General features: G+C 46.5%; 2 protein-coding genes across 4 annotated transcripts in view; both read left to right on the top strand.

Annotated features, from left to right (window-relative positions):
- Positions 1-92: 92 nt before the first annotated feature.
- tmem216 (transmembrane protein 216) lies at positions 93-2666 on the top strand. 3 transcript variants are annotated; one of them, XM_061685565.1, is made up of 5 exons: positions 93-121; positions 1441-1513; positions 1578-1670; positions 2170-2371; positions 2461-2666. In XM_061685565.1, exons 2-5 carry the CDS (start codon positions 1498-1500, stop codon positions 2474-2476), a joined length of 327 nt encoding a protein of 108 aa, XP_061541549.1. In that variant the 5' UTR covers positions 93-121; positions 1441-1497; the 3' UTR covers positions 2477-2666. The 3 variants fall into 3 exon arrangements, with proteins under 3 accessions (XP_061541549.1, XP_061541548.1, XP_061541547.1); XM_061685564.1 differs by having other exon boundaries at positions 98-1308; positions 1420-1513; XM_061685563.1 differs by having other exon boundaries at positions 101-121; positions 1295-1513.
- A 5625-nt stretch (positions 2667-8291) lies between these two features.
- sparc (secreted protein, acidic, cysteine-rich (osteonectin)) overlaps positions 8292-20829 on the top strand; it is a 17192-nt gene continuing 4654 nt past the window's right edge. The window contains exons 1-6 of the mRNA XM_061686641.1: positions 8292-8397; positions 12784-12849; positions 13067-13138; positions 14893-14977; positions 15931-16052; positions 16503-16623. Of these exons, the coding sequence (XP_061542625.1) occupies positions 12793-12849; positions 13067-13138; positions 14893-14977; positions 15931-16052; positions 16503-16623 (457 nt within the window). The 5' untranslated portion in view covers positions 8292-8397; positions 12784-12792. The remainder of the gene's footprint in view (positions 8398-12783; positions 12850-13066; positions 13139-14892; positions 14978-15930; positions 16053-16502; positions 16624-20829) is intronic.

Below are 20829 nucleotides of genomic sequence, written 5' to 3'. Positions count from 1 at the left end.
CCCAGTCATTCGCCTTTCATCCAGTCGAGGGCAGCAGAAAAAAACACCGGCGGTTTAGTCGACAAGCGAAGACGTGTCACTTCCGCCACGCTGTTCCCATGGTAACTAGAAATGGCGCCTGGTAAGTAGCTCGGTCTCTGAAGCGATCACGTTAATATGCCGCCCGCAATCATCATCATGAAAGTCGGCAATTCTATTTTTTCTTTAGGCTTTCGTGTCATGAACGTCCTCATATTTGTAATGCGAAGTGCTACTGTTTGTCACGCGATGTGCTTGAACACGTTTTCATTTAAAGAACACGTAAGACTACTTTAAACTGTAGAATATTTGGATTAATCCATCGTAAACTTTACAAAGCACCAATTAGTACCAAATGTTAAAACTTCGGTTCTTTTGACGTCCGTTTCTGTGCAGGTAATTGATGAATGGGCTCGATAAACCACAGTGAACAAAGGTGGCAAAAGGGCTCACACTCGGCACTCAATAAGTAGAAGAAGACTGATACGAGTAGAAGTTCTGATACAACCCCTTTACTTAAGCAAATGTAAAAAAGTACAGAAGTAAAAAGGATTTTTTTTTTACCGTCAATCATGTACAATACCCATTTTTAAGAGTTGGCATAATGGGGGAAAAAAACCAACCTAAAATTATATAAACAATGAACACACTTTGATGCTAACCAAATGTGTTGCCACAGCTGTGCTGATGTTGTGAACCAGCTAATAATTATTCCCCCCAAAAATCTATACACATATATAATCAGATCAATTGAAAGTATACACTGTGACCGTGAGATTGGAAGCTGAATTTATGAATCCCAGAAACGGATGATTGGAGGCTGCCGTCAATGAATCAACTTGGAGCTGACAGTAAATCTCAAATATGGTCATGAATGGAGAGGATCTCGCTTGTCCAAAGAATTAACGCTCCCCGTTTCTGTTCCTCCGTGTCCTTACAAGACACCCGAATCTCAATCTCAATCTAGTTCTTGTCTTTTTTTTATACCTCATTTCGTAATCGGGATAGGTTGAAAAAAGTCACGAGCCTATATTGACAAAGGAAGGATCAGAAAGTTCAAATGCAAATGAGCCTGCTCAAGTACAGAAACCTGGAAAATATATTTGCACTCTTGTTACTTCCCACTACCGCAATAAAGACAAGGTTACTTTGTTGGCTTTAAAAATAAGAAAACCATCAATAGCACGAGCGCCATTGCGTATTCCTGTAACACCAGTTAGCATTCATATGCTATTCATGCTGTCGTATTAACTGTGACGTCATCATTTCTCTCCAGGCAGCCAGCCAATCGTATCCTTCGCGTCATGTAATTTCACTTGTGCGTGTCCTTGACCTTGCGTCTGTGTGCTTGACCTTGTGTGTGTGTGTGTGTGTGTGTGAGACCTTGACACGCACCCTCAGCTGTCGTCGACTCCCCTGCAGGTGATCCTGTACCTCAACTGCTGGTACTTTGCCGCCTTCTTCCTGGCAAGCGTCCTCATGTTCATCTATAAAGGTCGTCCGCCCGCAAACGTTCATTGCGACCACCGTCGGCGTCAACAAGGTTCTGTTCTCTGCAGGCCTTTTGCTGCCCTACCCGTCTAGCAATCTGATTCTGGACGTGGCGTTGTTGGTTCTCTTCCTCGGTCTGGAGATTCTCCGGATCTTCTACGGTGGGCGCTGACGCTGCACTTGGGATTTTTTCATTTGGCCCTGAGCAAGTTGGCACACATTAGCACCAACTGGGATTTAAAAATAAAGAAATAAAATCAGCCCCTGATGCCAGTTTGACTTGGCACCATGAAACTTGTCGTGGTAGACACGTCGATCACGAGTAGACCCGCAAAAACGTCACAAGAAGTCATGCCTGAAAATAGAGCGGCAGTGTGCCATTTTGGTTGGAAGCGACCATTCTAGGGGTCATTTCCAGGCATCTTTGCCCCTGAAATTTCTTTTGAAAGTTCAGCCCCTGAGGCCAGTTTGACTTAGCAACATGAAATTTGGTAGACCTACCTATCATGACGAGACCCCCCAAAAAGTCTCAAAATACAGCGGAAGTGTGCCGTTTTGGTTTGAGGCGGCCATTCCCGGGTGTCCTTCAAAGACAAACTTCTTGCTCTCGATGGAGTTGATCGAGCAGGTGATGACCGCGCACGCGTGTGTGCGCTTCAGGTTGGAAGGGCAACCTGTGCGAGCACGCGGTGACCACGGCGGTGTCTCTGTTCCTGCTCCTGCCGTGCATCACGCTGTGCGCCTACTTCCTGCTGCTGCAAAGTTTCGTGCTGCGTCTGGAGTTCCTGCTGGGCTTGGTTCTGCTCTGCTTCTACGGCCTCCAGTTCCTGCTCAGCGTGCTGGCCCTGTCGGCCTTCGCCAGGTGAGCTGAACACGCCCCTTTATCCGGAACGCCCCCCCCACCATAAAGGTGCAGGTGCTAACATGTTCCTTCGTGTTTTCTTCCTGCAGGTCCAAAGCGTACTGACGAGCGCCGAGCGTCACGTCAAAGACTTTACGTTTAATACAAACTTGAATTGTACGTACAATTTTGCTACTTGTGTTACATGTCTTCACATTTCTACTTTTATACAAAAAGAGCCAATAAAGCTCCGAACATCATGTCAATAAATTAATCAGTAGTCCTTACCAACAACCTTTTTTGTCTTGCTTCTGTTTGTTATTGCCACCTTAAAAATATATTGTTGTAGTGGATATGATTATTCCACAACACTTTTGCTATATTACTAATGAAAGCGAGACAAGGGGCGAGGAAAAGGTAAGGTTATAATTCGTTTGGCGTCATTTGAATTTGAACGGTTCCGGTTGCTTATTTCGATTCCAGTTCCAAATGATTCTCGATTCTGATTCTGATTCTGATTCCGATTCTTTTAGGGGGCTGGATCAACAAAGTCTTCCTGATTTAAAGGGTGCCCAAATTCTGAACATCCATTTTCTTAGCAGCCCGCAGCATAGACTAAATTGAACATGTGACTCGGGGTTCTTTATAACCAGTATCGCTGTCGAACCTATGAAATCAAAGGCAACGAACCCAATTGACTTAATATTCATTCATTAATGTAGCCTTTTAATAATTTAATAATTGTAGCCTTTTATTTTGAAGGCTATGCACCGGAACGCAGGATTTTGGCACGAAAAGCAACTTCGCACGGCATCGGTGATTATTATTATTGTTTATTTGTTTTCCTGATTCCTTCCCCTACCCACCGATGAGGCGCAATGTTAGCGTTTGTGATACCGTGAGACGACGTTTATGTGAATTTTGTCCCGATTCATTGTGATGTAAAGTTGCGACGGTGAAGTTTTAGCGAAATGTTAAGCTTTTTTTTTTTTTTTTTTTTTTTAATTTCTGTCATCGGCGCTTACGTTGGTTCGAAGACTAAAATAAACACTAAAAACCATCAGTGCAAAAGTGCAAGCAACCGTTGACCTTGTTGGCTGTCTCGATGTGGGCATGGACGTAATGAATTGTTTCACTCACCCAGTTGACTGAGGGTTGACTTGACTTCGCTCCGCGCGGCGGACGCTACGCATCGGGAAAGCCTCCTTTGCGCAAGATAATCGTATTCCGAGCGCTGCGCTGAGGCGGCCGCTCGTTCATTTGAACAAAGTTAGGACACACTTTTGTTCGTGCGCGTTCTTCTTCTTCGTTGGTTTTCGCCGCTTCTTATTCGGGGCCGGAGGACGAGGCATCGAAACTGGGAAGTGAAACGTTTCAATTTGAACGTTCGTCCCGGTTCCAATCGGTTCTCGATCGTCGATGGCCGACCCTCGTTCTCGTACTATCGACTCCGCCGATCCCGCCTCCGAGTCTCGCTCGGTGACAAATTTCAGCATTGACCCGCTTATTCATGTATGCGATCCAGAAAAGTAATCCATCCATCATCTATGTTTATTCATGTAATCAAGATTAAAATGCAAATGATTACATTGAGATGAATATATAAATAATAGAATATAAATATAAATAGTATATTTAGATAGAAATATTTCATGTAAAGGAATTTAAATCTAATAAAAATGACAACTGCTACTATTACACTACTCCAGGGATTCTCAACTGGTGGGTCGGGACCCAAATGCGGGTCAGAGATTTATTATAGGTGGGTCGCAGACAGGTAGTAAAACATTACCGGGGATCCTATATACAACTTCATGTTTTTAATTTCATTGTTTTATATTCCTTTTGTAATGTTTTTTTTTTTTTACAAATACTGTGTAATTATGACTTTACTTTTGTGTTAGTGAAGGTTTGTGATTGAACAGGTTCTGACTTGTGTACGTCCAACTTAGTGGGAGCGGAACTCCACACTGGGTCCTCAGGTACAGCAAATTATCGAACCTGCATCCCGGGTCAGACTTACCTTTTATTTGTCCCCTCACGCAAAATGTGGCCCCTCGTGGAGGGCCTGTCCACTAGCCACGGGTGTCCACAAAGGAGCTCATTGCAGAAGATCAGCAAAGCATCATTGTCTCTGACCGAATCACTTTAGAAAAGGGGCTTACGCAGGGTTCAGTTTTAGGACCGCCTTTCTTTCTTTGGTATGGAAACAACATCTGTGATGTAACTCCAAGGATCGTACTGTGTGTACGCCGATACTGCGTTGTACTCCTAAGCTGCCTCTTGATCCGATTTTGTTTCCTTGCAGCATGCTCTCAGTTGATTCCAAATGTTTATTGATGGCGGTAAAGCTAACGAACTAACTTCTCGGTCAACCGCCCCCACCCTTCATTTCCACCCTTCGTGGTCCTCATTGATTTGTCGGCATCCGATCGATTCGCCGACAGGTATCCTCAGAAGCTACTAAGAACCTTTTGCTGTTCCTTCTGACGTGTTTCGCTCTCCTGGAGAACAAAAGAACTTCCGAAGGTCCAAATTTCTACCGAGAACTTTGTCTGTTCCTTCTGACATTTGTCCCTCTCTGGTGAAGAGCAAGAAGTTCACTGTAGGGAGGAGATCACCACAAGCTAACAAGAACCTTTCGTCTTTCCTCTGACATTTGTCACGCTCACATGGAGCACTAGAAAATGTCCACTAGTCACTGCTACTAGTGTCCACTACAAAGCAAATCTCACGAGGTCATCAAGAGGTCATCTCAGAAATTTAACAGGACATCATCAAGAAATGATCAGGAAATCATCCTGAGAAGATTGGCGTAAAGCTATTGGCGCTGCGACTCCTCCCTGAGCATGACGAGAACAGACAGCAGGGGGCGGCAGAGCGCTTGGCTGGAGTTGAAGAAGGCAGGTCAGCGATCACAGCAGACGTCAACGTCACCGAAGAAACAAAACTTTGGAACTTCAGAGTTCCCTCAGATGATCATCAGTTTGTTTGTCTCCTTGATGAAGATCGTGTGCGTGTACAGACGAGTGAGAGCATGTCTTTCCGTCGGAGGCGGCCGTCGTCGCGGTAGCACTCATTAGGTTGAGACCTGCTGACGTGGTTTCGTCTACCAACGCTGCTAATCTGATCTCAATATGGCGGTGGTGTCTGGAAGATCTCATCTGCATCTCCCAACATTTTCTGATCTTGTCAGCTTGTTGCAACACGTTCCAACGTGTTCATAAACCATGCAAAACATTTGACCACACTGTAAAAATCTTTTGAAACCAAGACATTCACTTTGTTGTTGTTGCGTTCCCTGTACGACCTTATTCGCCACGTTCAACCTGAAGAAAGCGATGCAACACTTTACATACGCACAACATGCTTTTTTTCCACTACAGCTCCATCTAGTGGATCTGGTGGGTCACTGCCCCACTTGGCCCCAATGCCAGTGGACTGTCGCAACCAATAGTACAAACCATTGATTTAAGTCACACCTACATTAACTCATTCACTGCCAGCCTTCCCAGTTAACACGGATATTTGACTTCTAAAGCCGTCAATGGCAGTGAATGTGTTAAAAGGAAACAACTCACGAACTAAGTACCAAACTACATGACAGTTGTAAATTAAGAAGAAGATTGGACAATACAGTAAATAAGGAATCATGCAACAAATTAATAAACAAAGTTCTCCTTTGAAATCATTCCTTCACTTCCCCTTGTAAAAATAAAGTGCCACTATTTGTCTTGTAAAATTACAACTTAAATCTCAAAAATAGATTTGTTGAACATAAATCCTACCTGCGAGTATTGTCGCAGGCTCCGTTTGTGTTAAAGTAGCGGTTGTTGGGATGGTTAGAATGACTGCAACACAGCGGCGGGCGGGCGGGGCACTTCGGACGTTTCAAAGTATTTCAAAGTCAATTGTTCTTAAAAAGGATGTCCTTGCCTTATTGTTATTACTAATATCACTACTGTATATCAGTAGCATAAAAAACATCTGCGATCCTCTCGTTTGCCGTGATAGTTTGGGGGAAAATATATCGTCCTAAAAAAGGAAAATGAAAAAACTCAACCTCATATTTTGAGAGAGAGAGAGAGCAATGGAGAATGAAAAAAAAAAAAAAAGCACTCTAGCAGGAGCACGAAGCAACAAGCAACAAGCAACGACGGTATCTGTGCCGCGTCATGATAAGTTGCGGAGACTCATTGATCCCGGCCTGGAACTCGTTGTTTCTAGACATATGTATCCTGGGACTCACATCGTTTCAGGAGTAAAATGATCTGATAGATTTTGCATTATCGGCCAGCTTGAAGCCAGCAGACTTTCGTAATCGCTGTATATGGTTTTGGTGTGCAAATAGGTCATGTTTCATTGTTGGGGTGTCAGTTTCGCAGTCGATGTCAAATGTCACGTGACGTCATACGCAAATCTCACGTTTGTTGACAGCAGCAAGAGAGTGAGAACAGACAATAAGTTTTGTGGGCTTTTAATACGTTGAAACGGGTTTAACGTGTGGGAGGAGTCAAAGTATTTCAAAACTTTGTTTCCTTTGAAGATATATCGTGGATTTTCAGCTATCGCGTATGAAATCCAATCCCAGCTTCTCTTCTCGTCACCTTTTGCCTTGTCGTGCTTCCCGACGACACGTGACTTCTGGCTGCCCGGTCACGCGGCAACCCGCGCGGATGCCACGTCCGCGCGCCAGGCGGGAAGAAGAAGGAGAAGAAGGGAGGAGGGGGTGAGGAGGTAAATAAAGGAGGGAGACAGTCTGGCAGAAAAGAAGAGGAGAGTGAGCCCCTCCCTTCCTGTCTCCCCCCCCCCCCCCCCCTTCCCCCTTCTCAGCCTTTCTGGAAGCTCCCAAGCAGGACGGAAAACGCCACGTTGCACCCCGCCCCCACATGCAGCCGTTCCCGTCGTCGGGGCTCCGAGAGATCGGACGGCCCGCGCGCTCGATCGCTTCTGTCTGACGAGGCCCACGCAAATCGGAGCCACGAGACGCGTCGTCGTTTGCCGGCGACGTCGGTAACATCCCGCGGGGAGCTCAGGCGCCGCGTTGGTCCGCGGTCACATGGGCGAGCCCTTTTGACGCACGTGATCTGCTGTCGCGGGCCACGTCAAACGATGCGGCGGGCTGAACGTGGCCCCCGGGCCGCAAGTTGAAGGCCTGTGCTCGAAAAGATTGCGCGTGCTGTTGGCAGCAGGTGCCCAATTCATGAATTCGTTCATTCATTAATGGTGGAAAATTTGGGAGCGCACCGCAGACGCAAAACTGAACTCTGAAGCGACAATATCTCGGAACGGACGTCACCGCCGCTTGTCCGCTATTTGTCGATAAGTCATGTCGATTCGTATCGCCCTGAATCACAAAAGAGTCTCAAAGATGGACGACCTTCCCTGAACGAGACCCCCGACCGGGCAAGGAAAAAGTCAAGAAGGAACCTTGAGAGGCCGGTACTGTACGTGGCCTGCAAAACGGTTTTTACGCCGGATGACGTAAATGTGAGACGCACACGCGTACGTTATGTTGACGTTCTTCTCGTACTACGGCGGAGGCCGGCACACTCACCGTTCGGCACCCGCGGATTCACCGAGCCGCGGATTTCTTTTCCATTTTTTCCCCAAATATATTTCTATTTTTTCCATTTCTATCTTTTTTTTTCAATTTGTTCGATTTCAGGTGGGAGCAGCTTGGAATTGGGATTGGCCAGAAGAGGGACCGCAGGTTTTGGGGAAAAAAAGAAAGACTTTTCAACGCAATTGTAACGGACATCAATTATCTGCGGTCGGAATCGCTGTCGAGACTCGGGGCGGAGATGCGGGACCGCTACTCTGGTGTTCTTTCAGGACCGCTTTGGCTTTCAGTGTCAACAAGTGCAGCTCAATTTGCGGCGGCAGTTCGGCCTCTCCCGCCGGGCGGGGTGAGAAGAGGGGGAGGGGGAGGGGAGGGGGAGGGGGAGGGGCGTCCCACCGCAGTACGAGTCTACAGTGGGAAGGGTTTCCCGAGTCCTCAAAGATCTTCTCCGTGCCGACTTTGCTGCTGCTTCTCTGCTCCGTAGGTAAGAAAAACTACTTGCACCCCCTTTTTGTTTTTGTCGTTTTGTCGATTGACAGCCGTCGTCAGCGCTCAACTACTTTCTTCGCGACGCGAAACGTCAAAGTCACATTGGTGAAGTTCTCGCCATGTTTGTTATCAACAAGCAAATTGACCCAAGAAAAAAGGATTTAAAGTTTGGACGTCTGCAGCAAAGCAGCTGAGCAACAACAAAGATTCTACAGGATGAAGACTGTTTGCCACATTGGCAGCGGGGGGGTTGGGGGTTGGGGGTGTGTGTGGGGGAGGGTAAGGGTTGGGTTGGGTTGGGTCCGCAGTCCAGGGTCACACATCTGACTTGGAATGTCCAGAAAAGACTTGAAAACGGAGACAACCTCGCTCCTATGTGAAGGAATGCAGGTTGTCATGGCAACCGCTCCCTCGCTGACAGACATTAGGTTAGTTCGGTTCACTTCAGTTGACTTTTTTCACAGCAGTCGGTAGATTGGTTTTGCAGTTTGACGTCAATTTGCTGTCAAACTAGAATTCTCTCCCCAAAAAACGTTCTTCATTGACGCTCACATTTTTTTATTGAGGTTTTCCGTTGACCTCACGTCAGTCTTCTCTACTTTTTCTTGTACAAACAAACCTAAGTACAGTACTCGAAGGAGTAAAAAAAGTCGAATAAAAATGGAGTATAAAGTTGGCACACGTAGAATATTTGCCAGAATCAACGTCTGTTGTGCAAGTGTGCATCTCAAGTGCTCCCAAATGAAAACGAAGAAGCCCTTTTTCACACAAACTTGGGATTTTCGTCGACTTCAAGAGTTTCTTCGTCGCCGTCTCTTTTGTCCGGTCGAGCGTTTCGAGTGCATGAAAGCGTACATTTTGTATTTTTTTGGGGGGGTGGCAGGTGTGCTCCCAGGTGGGCGGGGCCTCCTCATCTCTACTGATAGAAGTTTGTGTGCGACGCAAGCAGGTGCATTCTGGGAGGGCGACAGCCCCCCCCCCCCCCCCCTCCCTCCCACCACCACCCCACCCCCCGCGCTGGTCGCAGGAGGAACATTTTGTTTTGGGGAAAATGTTGGCTGCAAGAAAGAAACAAACAAACCATGCTAGTTAATGTTAAGAAATTCCTCCATCCATTTTCTGAAGCGCTACAGCTGACTTGGGGTAAAAGACGGAACTGGTCGGCAGTGTAAACGTGTTCGTGTATATTATTCATATCGCCGTCAAACTGGATGAAAATCCACGTTAAAAGAAGTTGCGGATGGGCGAGCGCCTCCGTGGAAAATCACGGAAAAGACGAACAAAAGCCGAGACGGGGGGAAAAAAAAACCCCCAAAAAGATCTCAGGTTACTTTTCCACTTGACTGAGCTCATCTCTCATTCTCTCTTTTTTCCTTTCTTTCTGGACTGTGGCGCTTTTGTCTCCACACCCACTTGGAAGGTCTCAAATGTTCTTGAAGGAACATCGACGCTAACCAGTTGGGAAGATGACATTGGAAATTCACTTGCGCTAACAACACCGCTCGCGTAGCGGTTCGCACAGTAGACTGAGTAAGAGGCGACTGTGTGCTAGCGGCGGCGCTAGCAACACTGATAGCGTAGTGGTTCACATAGCTGGAATGCAGCGAAATACAACAGTACAGTTGCAAGTGTTTTCATGGGATTTTACAGTACACATACAAGTCCCAAATTCATGTTGCGCAACTTTAGTGTACTGCCACATTGTGCAAAAACATGCAGGGCAGTGCTGAGCTCGAGTGAAAGACTTGCAGCATAATTCAGAGAAAGAAGAAGAGGCAGAGAAGGTCGCCAGCTGAAGTTCACGAATAGTGGTTGTTCGGATTGTTTGTGTCAAAGCAGAAGTTGCTTGCCAGGTTCAGAATGACTGCAACATCTTTGCTCATTTCTGTGGTCTTTCACAGATTTGAGCACTTTCACGAGATGCTATTCGGGACCTAAACCATTTTGTGATTTATAGACCAGTCGCGGTAGTAACCGGCATTCCAGATGGGAACGGCATTTGGTGAACTTCCTGTTTCGTGCGTCCGCACGTCAGGATGTTTACCGGCGAGGAGAAGACCGTATTCGCGTCCATCTCGAAATCCTTGAAAGCGCACCGCTCACCCCGTGTGCGCGTGCGAGTCCGGCAGCAAATCACAGAGCTTTGCGCAGCAAAGAGCGACTTTATGAGCGGGACTGGGACTTTTCCAAATAAAACACTTTGTTTGGCTCTTGCGTCACCTCCTCGACCTCCTCGTCCTCCTCGTGCCCAACGAGGATGGCGGTGTTCCTCCAAGTCAAACACTCAGATGAGATTTGGGGATTTTGTTTTGTCATTCTCAATGTTGCCTTCTTGCTATTTTTAGAAGAGATGCTGCCTTGTGCTGACGGTTCCCGCTCTGGAACTTTCCACCAGTGAACAAACGAACATGCTCGCTGGCCATCGCCATCGTCATCGTCATCATCATCAACTGAATGCATTTTGGACAATTGTACGCTTTCATCTTTGTGGGAACACAGAAGTTCCTTTTGTTTTGTTGGAAAATTGGAGACTTGGCAAATAAAGCCAATTAGCAGCAATTGTGTTATGGCAGACGTACGCTAATACACACACACACACACACACACACACACACACGGATATATAAACCGTATAATCCAATCCCAGATGATCTATGGATGCGATTAAGAGATAAAGAATACAATGTCAGCTGAATCAGTATGAAATGTACTTGTTTCTATGACGATTGCTGTACGCTAAAAGAGGTTTTGAATCTACATTTGGGTCATTCTCAAATAATTTGATCAATACCAGGAAGACAGCTTTTCTGATGGCACCTTGGTTTTCTCGCCCGTGCAGAACGAGCCACGCTTAAAGTTCGGTATTTTCAAATTGGAGACTTTCTTAGTGACAGCAATCCTTCTTGCCAGAGCAAATGGTGGTGGCCCACTGAAATAAAGTCCTCGCATAACGGTAGAAACAAACGTGCGTCGCGGTAAAGAACAATTTGATACAAATGTTGTGTGTTGCGCAATTTCCATGCGCTGTCCTTCAAACTCTGCAAATGATCACTAAACTACTCATTCAAGCCATTACACGCTTGTCTTTAATCAAGTCGTAATAACGGTAAAGACATGCGAGACGTTGACAAATTCATACATATTCATTCATATCTGAGAAATAACAGCATTTCTTTTGCTGTCTGCTAATGTGTGAATGCAAAATGGCTGCCTCTTCACAAACGGTGTATTGCGTATGGCGACAAAATCCCGAGGCTCTCTCCGGCGGCATTCGAAAAAAAAACAAATGCATTCATGGTATTTCCCTCCATTCAAACCACTTCAGCTGGTTTGCTAGTTTACCACGAGCAGCTAGCTGCTCTTCTTCTTCTTCTTCTTCTTCTTCTTTTTCTACTACAACTATTGTTCCTGTTACTGCTGCCACTACAGTTCGTATTTGTCGAGCACAGTTTGTACACGAGGCAATTCAAAGTGCTTTACGGCGACATCAAATTACAAGACAGAAAATAACATGACTCGTCTACTACGACGACGACTGCTCTGTACTACATAGCTGGGAAGCACATAGAGTTGACACGGACTACATGACGGAATAATCCTCAATCAGGACAGGAAGTTCTTTTCTGTCCTGTTGTGTCCACAGTGAATCAAGGAAAATGACAACGTGAGTGTTTTTTGCGTTCTGTGCGCCTCAACGAACTCTTTCATGCAGCAAACCACAAAGAAAGATGGACAATCTCCCAGAGATTGAGAACACTGTCGAGCCGCTGAGGCAGCAATTCAAAGAAGTCGATCAGATCAGCCGGCGGAGCGAGGACGAGAACATTCCGGATGTCGATGTTGAAAGGAGGCCAGAAGACGCTTTGACGGCGGCACTCGTGAGTCGGCGTGCGTTGCTCATACGTTCCTGATGTCTGCACGATAGAAACGCCAAGCGGGGGTCAACCCAAACAAACAGCGCTTTTATGGAATTCCTCATTTTACGAGAGCTGGAGGCAGACGGAATCCCGCAACAAAGGAAGCTCACACAGCCGCCCGCTGACGGACCGGACGCAACGCTCGCTTGTTAGACATCTGGAAAACAAGCGTGCAATCACGCTGACGTCTGAAGCGTTTTCGTCTTGAGCAGAAAGAGCCTTCGACGTCCAGCGGAGATGTTTTCAAAGGGCACGCATTCTCCAAACTTTACTTTTTCTTTGTCAGGGACCACGTAGAGAAAACGTTCAATTTAAGTGTAGAAATTCTTTGTGCCAGATTGTATCTTTTTACCTCATTTCCGTCTCCGGTCCCAATCCCGTACATTCATCGGTCGGTGTTCTTCGGGGGACCTTCTGAGGAAATGCAAATGAAATGTCTCCTCGTTTTGTTTTTGTGTCCGCAGACACTGAAGATGAGGATGTGGTTCCTCTTCCTGGTTTGCCTGGCCGGACACGCCACGGCCGCTCCTGTAAGTTCTCTCTCTGACGATCAATCACTGTAAAGTTCTCAGCTTCCACAAAAAGCTCAAATGTTTGGTTAGAAATATTTTAAAACTCAGTCTTTAAGGGGGTCTTTAAATCGTCAGTCTAGTGCTCGTTCGAAGTTGTGGACAAGTTCTTTCTGGCCATGTTTCTTACACGTTCACTTTCTGTTTAATTGACACAGTTTTTACGTGTGTTTGTCAGACTGAGGAGCAGCCGATGGACGAGGAGCTGGTGGCAGACGAGGAGCTGGTGGTGGAGGATTCGGTTGTTGAGGTGAGTCACAAGCAGTCATACGCCAGAAATGTTCCTCCGCAGTGTTTGCAGTTTGTCAGCTTAGACCTAAAGAAAACCTCCACGGCGGAAGAAGAAAACCAAATCCAAATGTTACTGCTTGTTTTTGTCCCGTGTGAAGTTAAACGGGATTTAGTGGTTGGTACAGTAGACGTCCGTAAACAAGAAGGTTGCATGCTTCATCCCCAGTCCGTCTCAGCAACCTCTTGCAGTTGAGTCCAAAGGTGTTTGAAGAAGAGAATCTAGAATCGACTGTAATTCAAAGATCATCTGGTCTGATCAAAAACATTCTTGATGGTGAGAAGACGAGATGGACCTGTGATACTCGCACAACGATGCTTGTTTTGGTCTATGTGAACAAACACGATCAGGTGGGAAGAGTTGAGTTGAAAATGGCAGAAGATAGAAACCAGGAAGCAGCATACATGGAACAATATGAAGACCACATGGAAGCATCTAGAATCTCCTGGGATCTAAAGATCATCTGATCCGCCGGTGGACCGACAAAAACATCGACGACGGTGTCTGTGTAGTCATCCGGGTCACGGCAACCCGCAAAAGTGGAATCGAGAAATCGTGAGCGACTTTGCATCAAAGATTTTGAACTGGAGAAATCTTTTGACTCAAAGGTGAAATGTCTTCAAAAACCAAGTCCGGTTGCCCTTATTCCACCTTTGAGGAACATCCCAGATGTTGATGTTGAAAACAGGCAAGAAGACAAGCAGGAACTTTGATTCTCCAGCTGTTCCTGATGACGTCATCCTGTTTACTTTCATTCCCAATCTTCTGCAAAGCCATCATTATCAAATCGTTCGGAAACCTTTTATGTGAAAAAAACAGCAGGAACCTTCCCACGTTCACCAGGCCTTAAACCAAGACGGAATGTTCTGGAAGCGATTTGTTGTTGAAGGAAAAAAAAAAAAAAAAAAAAGGAACTTTAGTGTGTGAGCGGTGGCTCCTCCCTGGCTCCACAGGGACCGCAAACACCACAGCTGGAAAAAAATAGCCTAATGCAAGCTGACGTCTTCCTGGCTTCACCGCATGCGGACGCAGCTGCTCGTTACCGTCAGCCGTTTCGGTCCCGCCGCTCGAGGCCCGGTTCCTTCGGGGCGGAACCTTCCGGAACGCGCTTCAGCCGGACCTCAAAGCCTCCGTGGTCACGAATAAAGCGTTCGGAATCATTGACTCATCCCGTACTCCGTTACCACTGCAAAGGTTATTTCTAATGGACATTTTAATCGAAGACTCGAAATTGGCGCGGAACAGCGAAACGACCGGTTAGCACATCCGCCTCACAGTTCTGAGGACCCGGGTTCAAATCCGTCCTCGCCTGAGTGGCGTTCGCATCTTCTCCCCGTGCCCGCGTGGCTTTGCTCCGGGCACTCCGGTTTCCTCCTACATTCCCAAAACATGCGTGGTAGGTTGACTGAAGACTAAATTGCCCGTAAGTGTGAACGCGAGTGCCAATGCTCGTTTGTTTATACGCGGCCTGCGATCGGCTGGCGACAAGTTCAGGGTGTACCCCGCCTCTCGCCCGCAGTTAGCTGGGATATGCACCGGCATGCCCGTGACCCGCGTGAGGAGAAGCCGTGTAGAAAATGGATGGATGGGTGGGTGGATCTTAGGAACTAACTCGGCCTGCTATATCAAAATCCCTAACATGGTGATTTGGAAGTCCGGAATGACTCAAAAATTCCCGTCCGAACGCTGAACTTTGAACTTTGCCTGCCTTCCAGGAGGCGGAGGTGGGAGCCAACCCGGTGCAGGTGGAGGTCGGAGAGTTTGACGAGGCCATCGAGCTGGAAGACGACGTCGCCGAGAGTGAGCGCGCGGCCTCGCACGCAAATTCCTGGTTTTGTCTTCTCGTGGCACAGCGCCGCCACCGCAACGTCTCACTTGTTACGCGCTCGTCCGGGCTGGAAAATGAGGAGAATTAGGCAGTCATCGTAAAGTGCCCGCTGTGTAAAGTGCCCGCTGTGGCAGGCCTCCGCGAGAAACACAAACCCAACCGCAACAACACACACGTGTGATCTTTTCACCAAAATAACAATTGTAAATATAAACCTTTCCTCATTTCAAACATAAAGTGTGAAGAAATATAGAAGCAGTCCTGGGTTTACGATGTAATTGAATTGCTTTCTTTTTCAGATATCCCCACCCCCCTTACATTTTACTCTTTGTGTATTTTGGATTCATATTTTTATATTCTTTCCAAAAGTTATTTCTCATACTTATCTGTTTTTCCAATATTTGTGTTTTATTTAATTTAACATTCTTCAATTTTTAAAAAACCCTTTTTCCACAATATCTTCCAGTATTTGTCGAAATTATTTATTTTTTTAATTCTGTTTTCATTTTCTCGTTTGTACATGTATATTTTGCCTTTTTAAAAACAAATTGTATCCTCTATATTTTCTTCGAACATTCTTCATTTTCCTTCAAGTTGTCCATTTTGTCTCATATTGGTGTACTTTTTGCCATATTTTTCACTTTTTTTAATAAGAAAAGAGTTTTCTACATTTCCTATATTTGTGCATTTTTTAAATTCCTTTGAACGTTTCAAGATTTCCCGAATATGTATGTCTTTTTCCCGTCTAATATTTATCTTTCTTTATGAGATGAAATTCTGGACAATATTTGCGCAGTTTCTCATATTTCCGACATTTTGCGCACTTTGTTTCAAATATTTCCTTTCGTGTTTTGGAAAGGTTTGTAAAGACTGCTGACGACGAGGCTACGAACGATGACGGCGAATGTGTTTTTTGTGACTTCAGACCCGTGCCTGCAGCACCAGTGCAAGAAGGGCAAAGTGTGCGAGGTGGACGAGAGCAACACCCCCATGTGCGTGTGTCAGGACCCCTCCACCTGCAGCCCCGCCGAGGGACAGTTCGAGCACGTCAGTTTGTCACCGCCGGCCGACCGTTCCGCGCGCGGCTTTTCTTTTTCACGCCCCGCAAACACACACGCGCGCACACGCCGACGATTGCTTTTCCGGGGGCATCTCCGATGCGTTCCGTGCCCCGGGTGGCAACGCGCGTTGGCGCGCCACTGCTTCCAGGAACTCACATCGATCCCCACGAAGCATTTTCGGGGCTGGTTCCCCTCCGAAAGAGAAAAGAAAAGAAAACACAATGGGTCAAAATTGACCCCAAAAAATTCTGGGACAATCCTGCATCGCTCAAAAGCGCTACCCACGCTAGCGGGCTATTTTTCAGGCCTTGAGGTCCCGCCGTCGAAATAAAGTTCCAGTGTTCCACTTGAGAAGAAACCAAAACGACACGAACAAACAATAAAAAAACCAAAAAACAAAAAAACCACACAGTCACCGTCGTGTTGTTGTGTTCAGGTTTGCGGCACCGACAACAAGACCTACGACACTTCCTGCCACTTCTTCGCCACCAAGTGCGCTTTGGAGGGAACCAAGAAAGGTCACAAGCTGCACCTGGACTACATCGGACCCTGCAAAGGTAAAGCCGCCAAATATTGATCCTCTTGCCACGCCGACCTCAACTAAGCCGAGCTCAACGAAGCTAAGGCTGCATTCGACAAAACTTCCAAGGAAATATCCATTTGGCATGTGTGTTGTTTAGGATCATTTCACTTCATTGAAAGGGGAACTAAACCCAATTGTATTTCGTTTTTGCAAGTATAGGTTGTATGCGCCAGCACTCGGCTAAACACGCTACTCTGATGAACGCTGCGTTTGTGGAATAATATTAAATAAACACGCGATGCGTCAATCTCAAGGGGGTGCCGTGTCGGGGAACTGCAATAGCGCCAGCCGCTAACACCGGCAACCGCCACTGTATGGAGGTGGATTTTTTCGCCTGTGGTTCCGAGGCGGTGGTGGTCACCCGGGGGTTTCCGTCGGGCGTGGGATGAATGAAGACTTCGAGACACTTGGCGTTTGGGCTCATTCGAAGCCTTCGTGTCATAACAGCCGCTTACATTGCCAGAACAACGAAAAAGCCCCCGAAAACCCCTGGATCTCAGTTTATCAAGGTTGAATTCTCTGGGCGTGGAAGATGGCCGTTCCTCATGACCATATTTGGAATTGCACCCGCCTTATAAGATGCAAACCAATCCTCTTTGCTGACCGGGACGCCTGTTGTGCACCCAAGACATGTTCCTGTCTGGGCGGAGAATGAAAACTCGAATAAACGCACAACCGGTTGAAGGAAGTCCTTTGACGTAGAACTTCAAAGAAAAGATGGTTGTCTTGAATACAGATCTCCAAACATTTGGCCCTTGCAAAGGAACTCGGATTGTGGTGCTATTGAAATATACTACACAATCAAACCGTTTTGAACAATGTGTATTTTGGATCTCATATTTGACCTTTTTTTTTTTTTAGCATTCTTCGTATTCCTCTAATGTTTCTATTTTTTCAATAGTCTCGTATTTTCTTCGAATATTCTTCATTTTTATAAAACATTTTTTTCCTGATCATTTTACTAAACTTCCTATTTTTCCAATAATTGTGTAATTATTGGAAAAACAAAATTTCCATTTTTTCAATTCTTTTCCCCAATATTTGTGGATTTTTGGTTTAATATTTTTTATTTTTCCGAACATTTTCTTCGATATGTCCCTCAATATTTTTCTATTTATTCAATAGTTCTGTATTTTTTATAATGTTTGTGTATTTTTGTCTAATATCGTTTAACTTTTTCTAACGTTAAACCCCCCCGATAATTTCCTCTTTCCAATATTCCAAAATAGAAAGTATTAGAAAATACATTCTATTTGGGCTTACATTTGTTTCCTATTTTCTCCCCAACGTGTATTTTTGTCTAATAAATTCTTTAAATATTTCTGTATTTTGGAATGTTTTTTCTAATATTAGTATATTTTTCTAAAACATGAGGGGGAAAAAATGGCTTACCCTAAGTCACGCTTGGCGTCTTGAATTAGCGATTGAAGCCGTTTTGGGGATGGCGTTGTGTTCATGCGGCCGGCAACGGCATTAGACGGCTTTATAATCGGCGGTCAGAGACCGAAATCAAAGCCAGCCGCCGCGACGATTGTTCTTCAAAATAAAAGCCTACGTGGACGTCAATGCCTTGCTGGGCTTTTATTTGGAAGTTGGCCCGCAGCGCGTTGGCGCCGTGTTACCGCACGGGTATGGTGTGAACAGTGTGTCTGTGTGCGCGTGTGGCAGCAGGCAGTCGAAAGTGTGCGTCGCGACGGTGAAAAAAGACGACGCAACTGATGGAGTGAATGCGAGCGGCTTGTAAAAAGGTTCAACTGGAGCCGCGCGCTCAGTCAGCGTGGCTCGGGGCACGATTCACAGTTTGAAACCTGTAAATAAATGATTATTAGACAAGGAATTTGTCTCCGCTAGTTGGAGCCAATCTAGTATAACAGCAAACCGAACAATGTTTATGCTGTCACAGAACACAATCTTGTTTGTGTCTTGAAGTATCCGGCAAAATGTTCTCAAACAGTTGGCAGTATGGGAAACGCTGAAATTTGAAAACGTTCAACTTGCACTGTCGCGTACCGTGCGGCGGGTCGATACTTCCGCGCGCGAGCGGCTGCGACACGCCCAAACACGTTTATGTTTTCCTTTGTGGAAACGCTCAAAGTCAGCTGGCGGAGGGAGTGCAGGGCTCAAGCGGAGAACAGATTGAGGGGCATCGACACGGAGACGCTTCCCACCAGTCAGATGAATGAGCCGCCAGCCTGCTCGCAAGTCGACGTTAGCCGCGACAGCTGCGCCCATCAGCACCATCTCGGCCCGAGAACCCAGGCGCTGTTTTCACTTTCTTGTATGATTGGCCAATCACAGATTCCCGCGAACGAGTGTATACCGCCGCTTGTTTGTTTGCGGGGTTTTCCACACACACAGACAGCTCTTTACCTTTCACGCTGCTTACACCACGCCCGATACTCGTGCATCCTGGTGAAAATGCCGAGAACAAAATTTGCCCCCGACGCCGGTTTCAGCAATTACCGTGAAATTGGGCGGACGTCTACCATAATCAGACGCACGAAATAGCCTCAAGTGAACAGCAAGTCACACGTTTTGGTTTCGAGCTGCCATGTTGGGCCAATTCCAGGGCTCCTTACTTTGACGATCTCATACTTGCGATGACGTCCAATCGGAAGCGGGTACCCTAGACGATAAATTGCCACACCCTGTTTCCTACGCCGTCTAAGATGGCACAGCATGGCGTCAAACTTCGATCATCATTTTGCGGTTTCTCAGAAAGTTTTTTAAAAATGTGCCCCTGACACCACTTTTAGCAATCAAGAGAAATCGGGCGGCAGGATGCCCAAGAAAAAAAAAAAAAAAAAAAAAAAAAGGGATGCCCAAGAAAAAAAAGGGATGCCCAAGAAAAAAAAAAAAAAAAAAAGTCCCAAGGACTCACAATTAGGGCTGGGGGATTCATCGAATTTGAAACGTGATTGCAATGTTGGCCTCTCACGATCATAAAGACGTTATTAGAATCAGAATCATCTTTATTTGCCAAGTATGTCCAAAAACACACAAGGAATTTGTCTCCGGTCGTCGGAGCCGCTCGAGTACGACGACAGACGGTCGATTGACGGAGAACGCTTTGGAGACAGCGAGACATTGACAAAAACAGTCAGCGAGCAATAAAGGGTTGCTAGTTATCTGGTAATGCCCGTACAAATGTTTTTGTCTTGTTTTTGACAATTGTGCAAAAAGATGCAGCGTCCTCTAACCCTTAGAGCAGTTCAAAAGACTCATATTGCAATCGTCCGGCGCAATGAGCATTGTGCAAAGGGCGCCGAGACTTCCAGCGAGTAGTGCGATAATCCGGGACATTGTCGATTGTGCAAATGTTGCAGATACTCCTCAATCGGTGTGCAAATGGAGCAGATGCTACTCTGGCACGAGTGGCCGGTATCGGTCAACAACAGCTATGCAACTAGTGCAGCGTGGCGAGACGACGACAGCGAGTGCACGAGTCATGTATATAATTGGCCCCACAGAAAGGTGACAGCAAACTCAGACAAAAAGAATTGCCGGCATGTTGCAATGCAATTGTAGGTTAGCTGTTTAAGAAGTTGACGGCAAGAGGGAAGAAGCTGTCGGAATGTCTGCTTGTCGGGCCGCACCGCCGCTCCGCTTCCTGTCGACATGCAGACTCGTCACCGTCCTTGATGAGGCCGATGACAGCGGCGTCATCTGCGAACTTCAGGGGTTTGACAGCCGGGTGCGTCGAGGTGCAGTCGTTCGTGCAGCGAGAGAAGAGCAGCGTAGAGAGGACACGACCTTAGGGCGCCCCAGTGCTGATGCTGCGTATGGATGAGGTGGTCTCGCCCAGCCTCGCCCGCTGCGTCCCGCCCGTCAGGAAGCTGAAAATCCACCGGCAGATGGCAGGCGAGACGCCGAGTTGGAGGGAAGGAGTTCAGGGATGATGGTGTTGAACGCTGAGCTGAAGTCCACGAACAGGATCCTGGCGTAGGTCCCTGCGCTGTCGATGCTCTAGGATGAAGTGCGGTCCCACGTTGACTGCATCATCCGCAGACCCGTTCGCTCGGTAGGCAAACTATGATCGAAGAACGATTAGACTGTCAAAGGTACTCTATTTGTTGTATTTCTGCTTCTTACTGGATCGACATTAAAGCATTTCAATCAATATTGAACTGAATCATAACCTTAGGAATCGAATCGTGAGGTTCAATTCACCCAGATGAGC

The sequence above is a fragment of the Phycodurus eques genome, chromosome 9, assembly GCF_024500275.1.
Source record: "Phycodurus eques isolate BA_2022a chromosome 9, UOR_Pequ_1.1, whole genome shotgun sequence".
NCBI lineage: Eukaryota > Metazoa > Chordata > Actinopteri > Syngnathiformes > Syngnathidae > Phycodurus > Phycodurus eques.
This window is presented reverse-complemented; position numbering and strand designations above follow the sequence as displayed.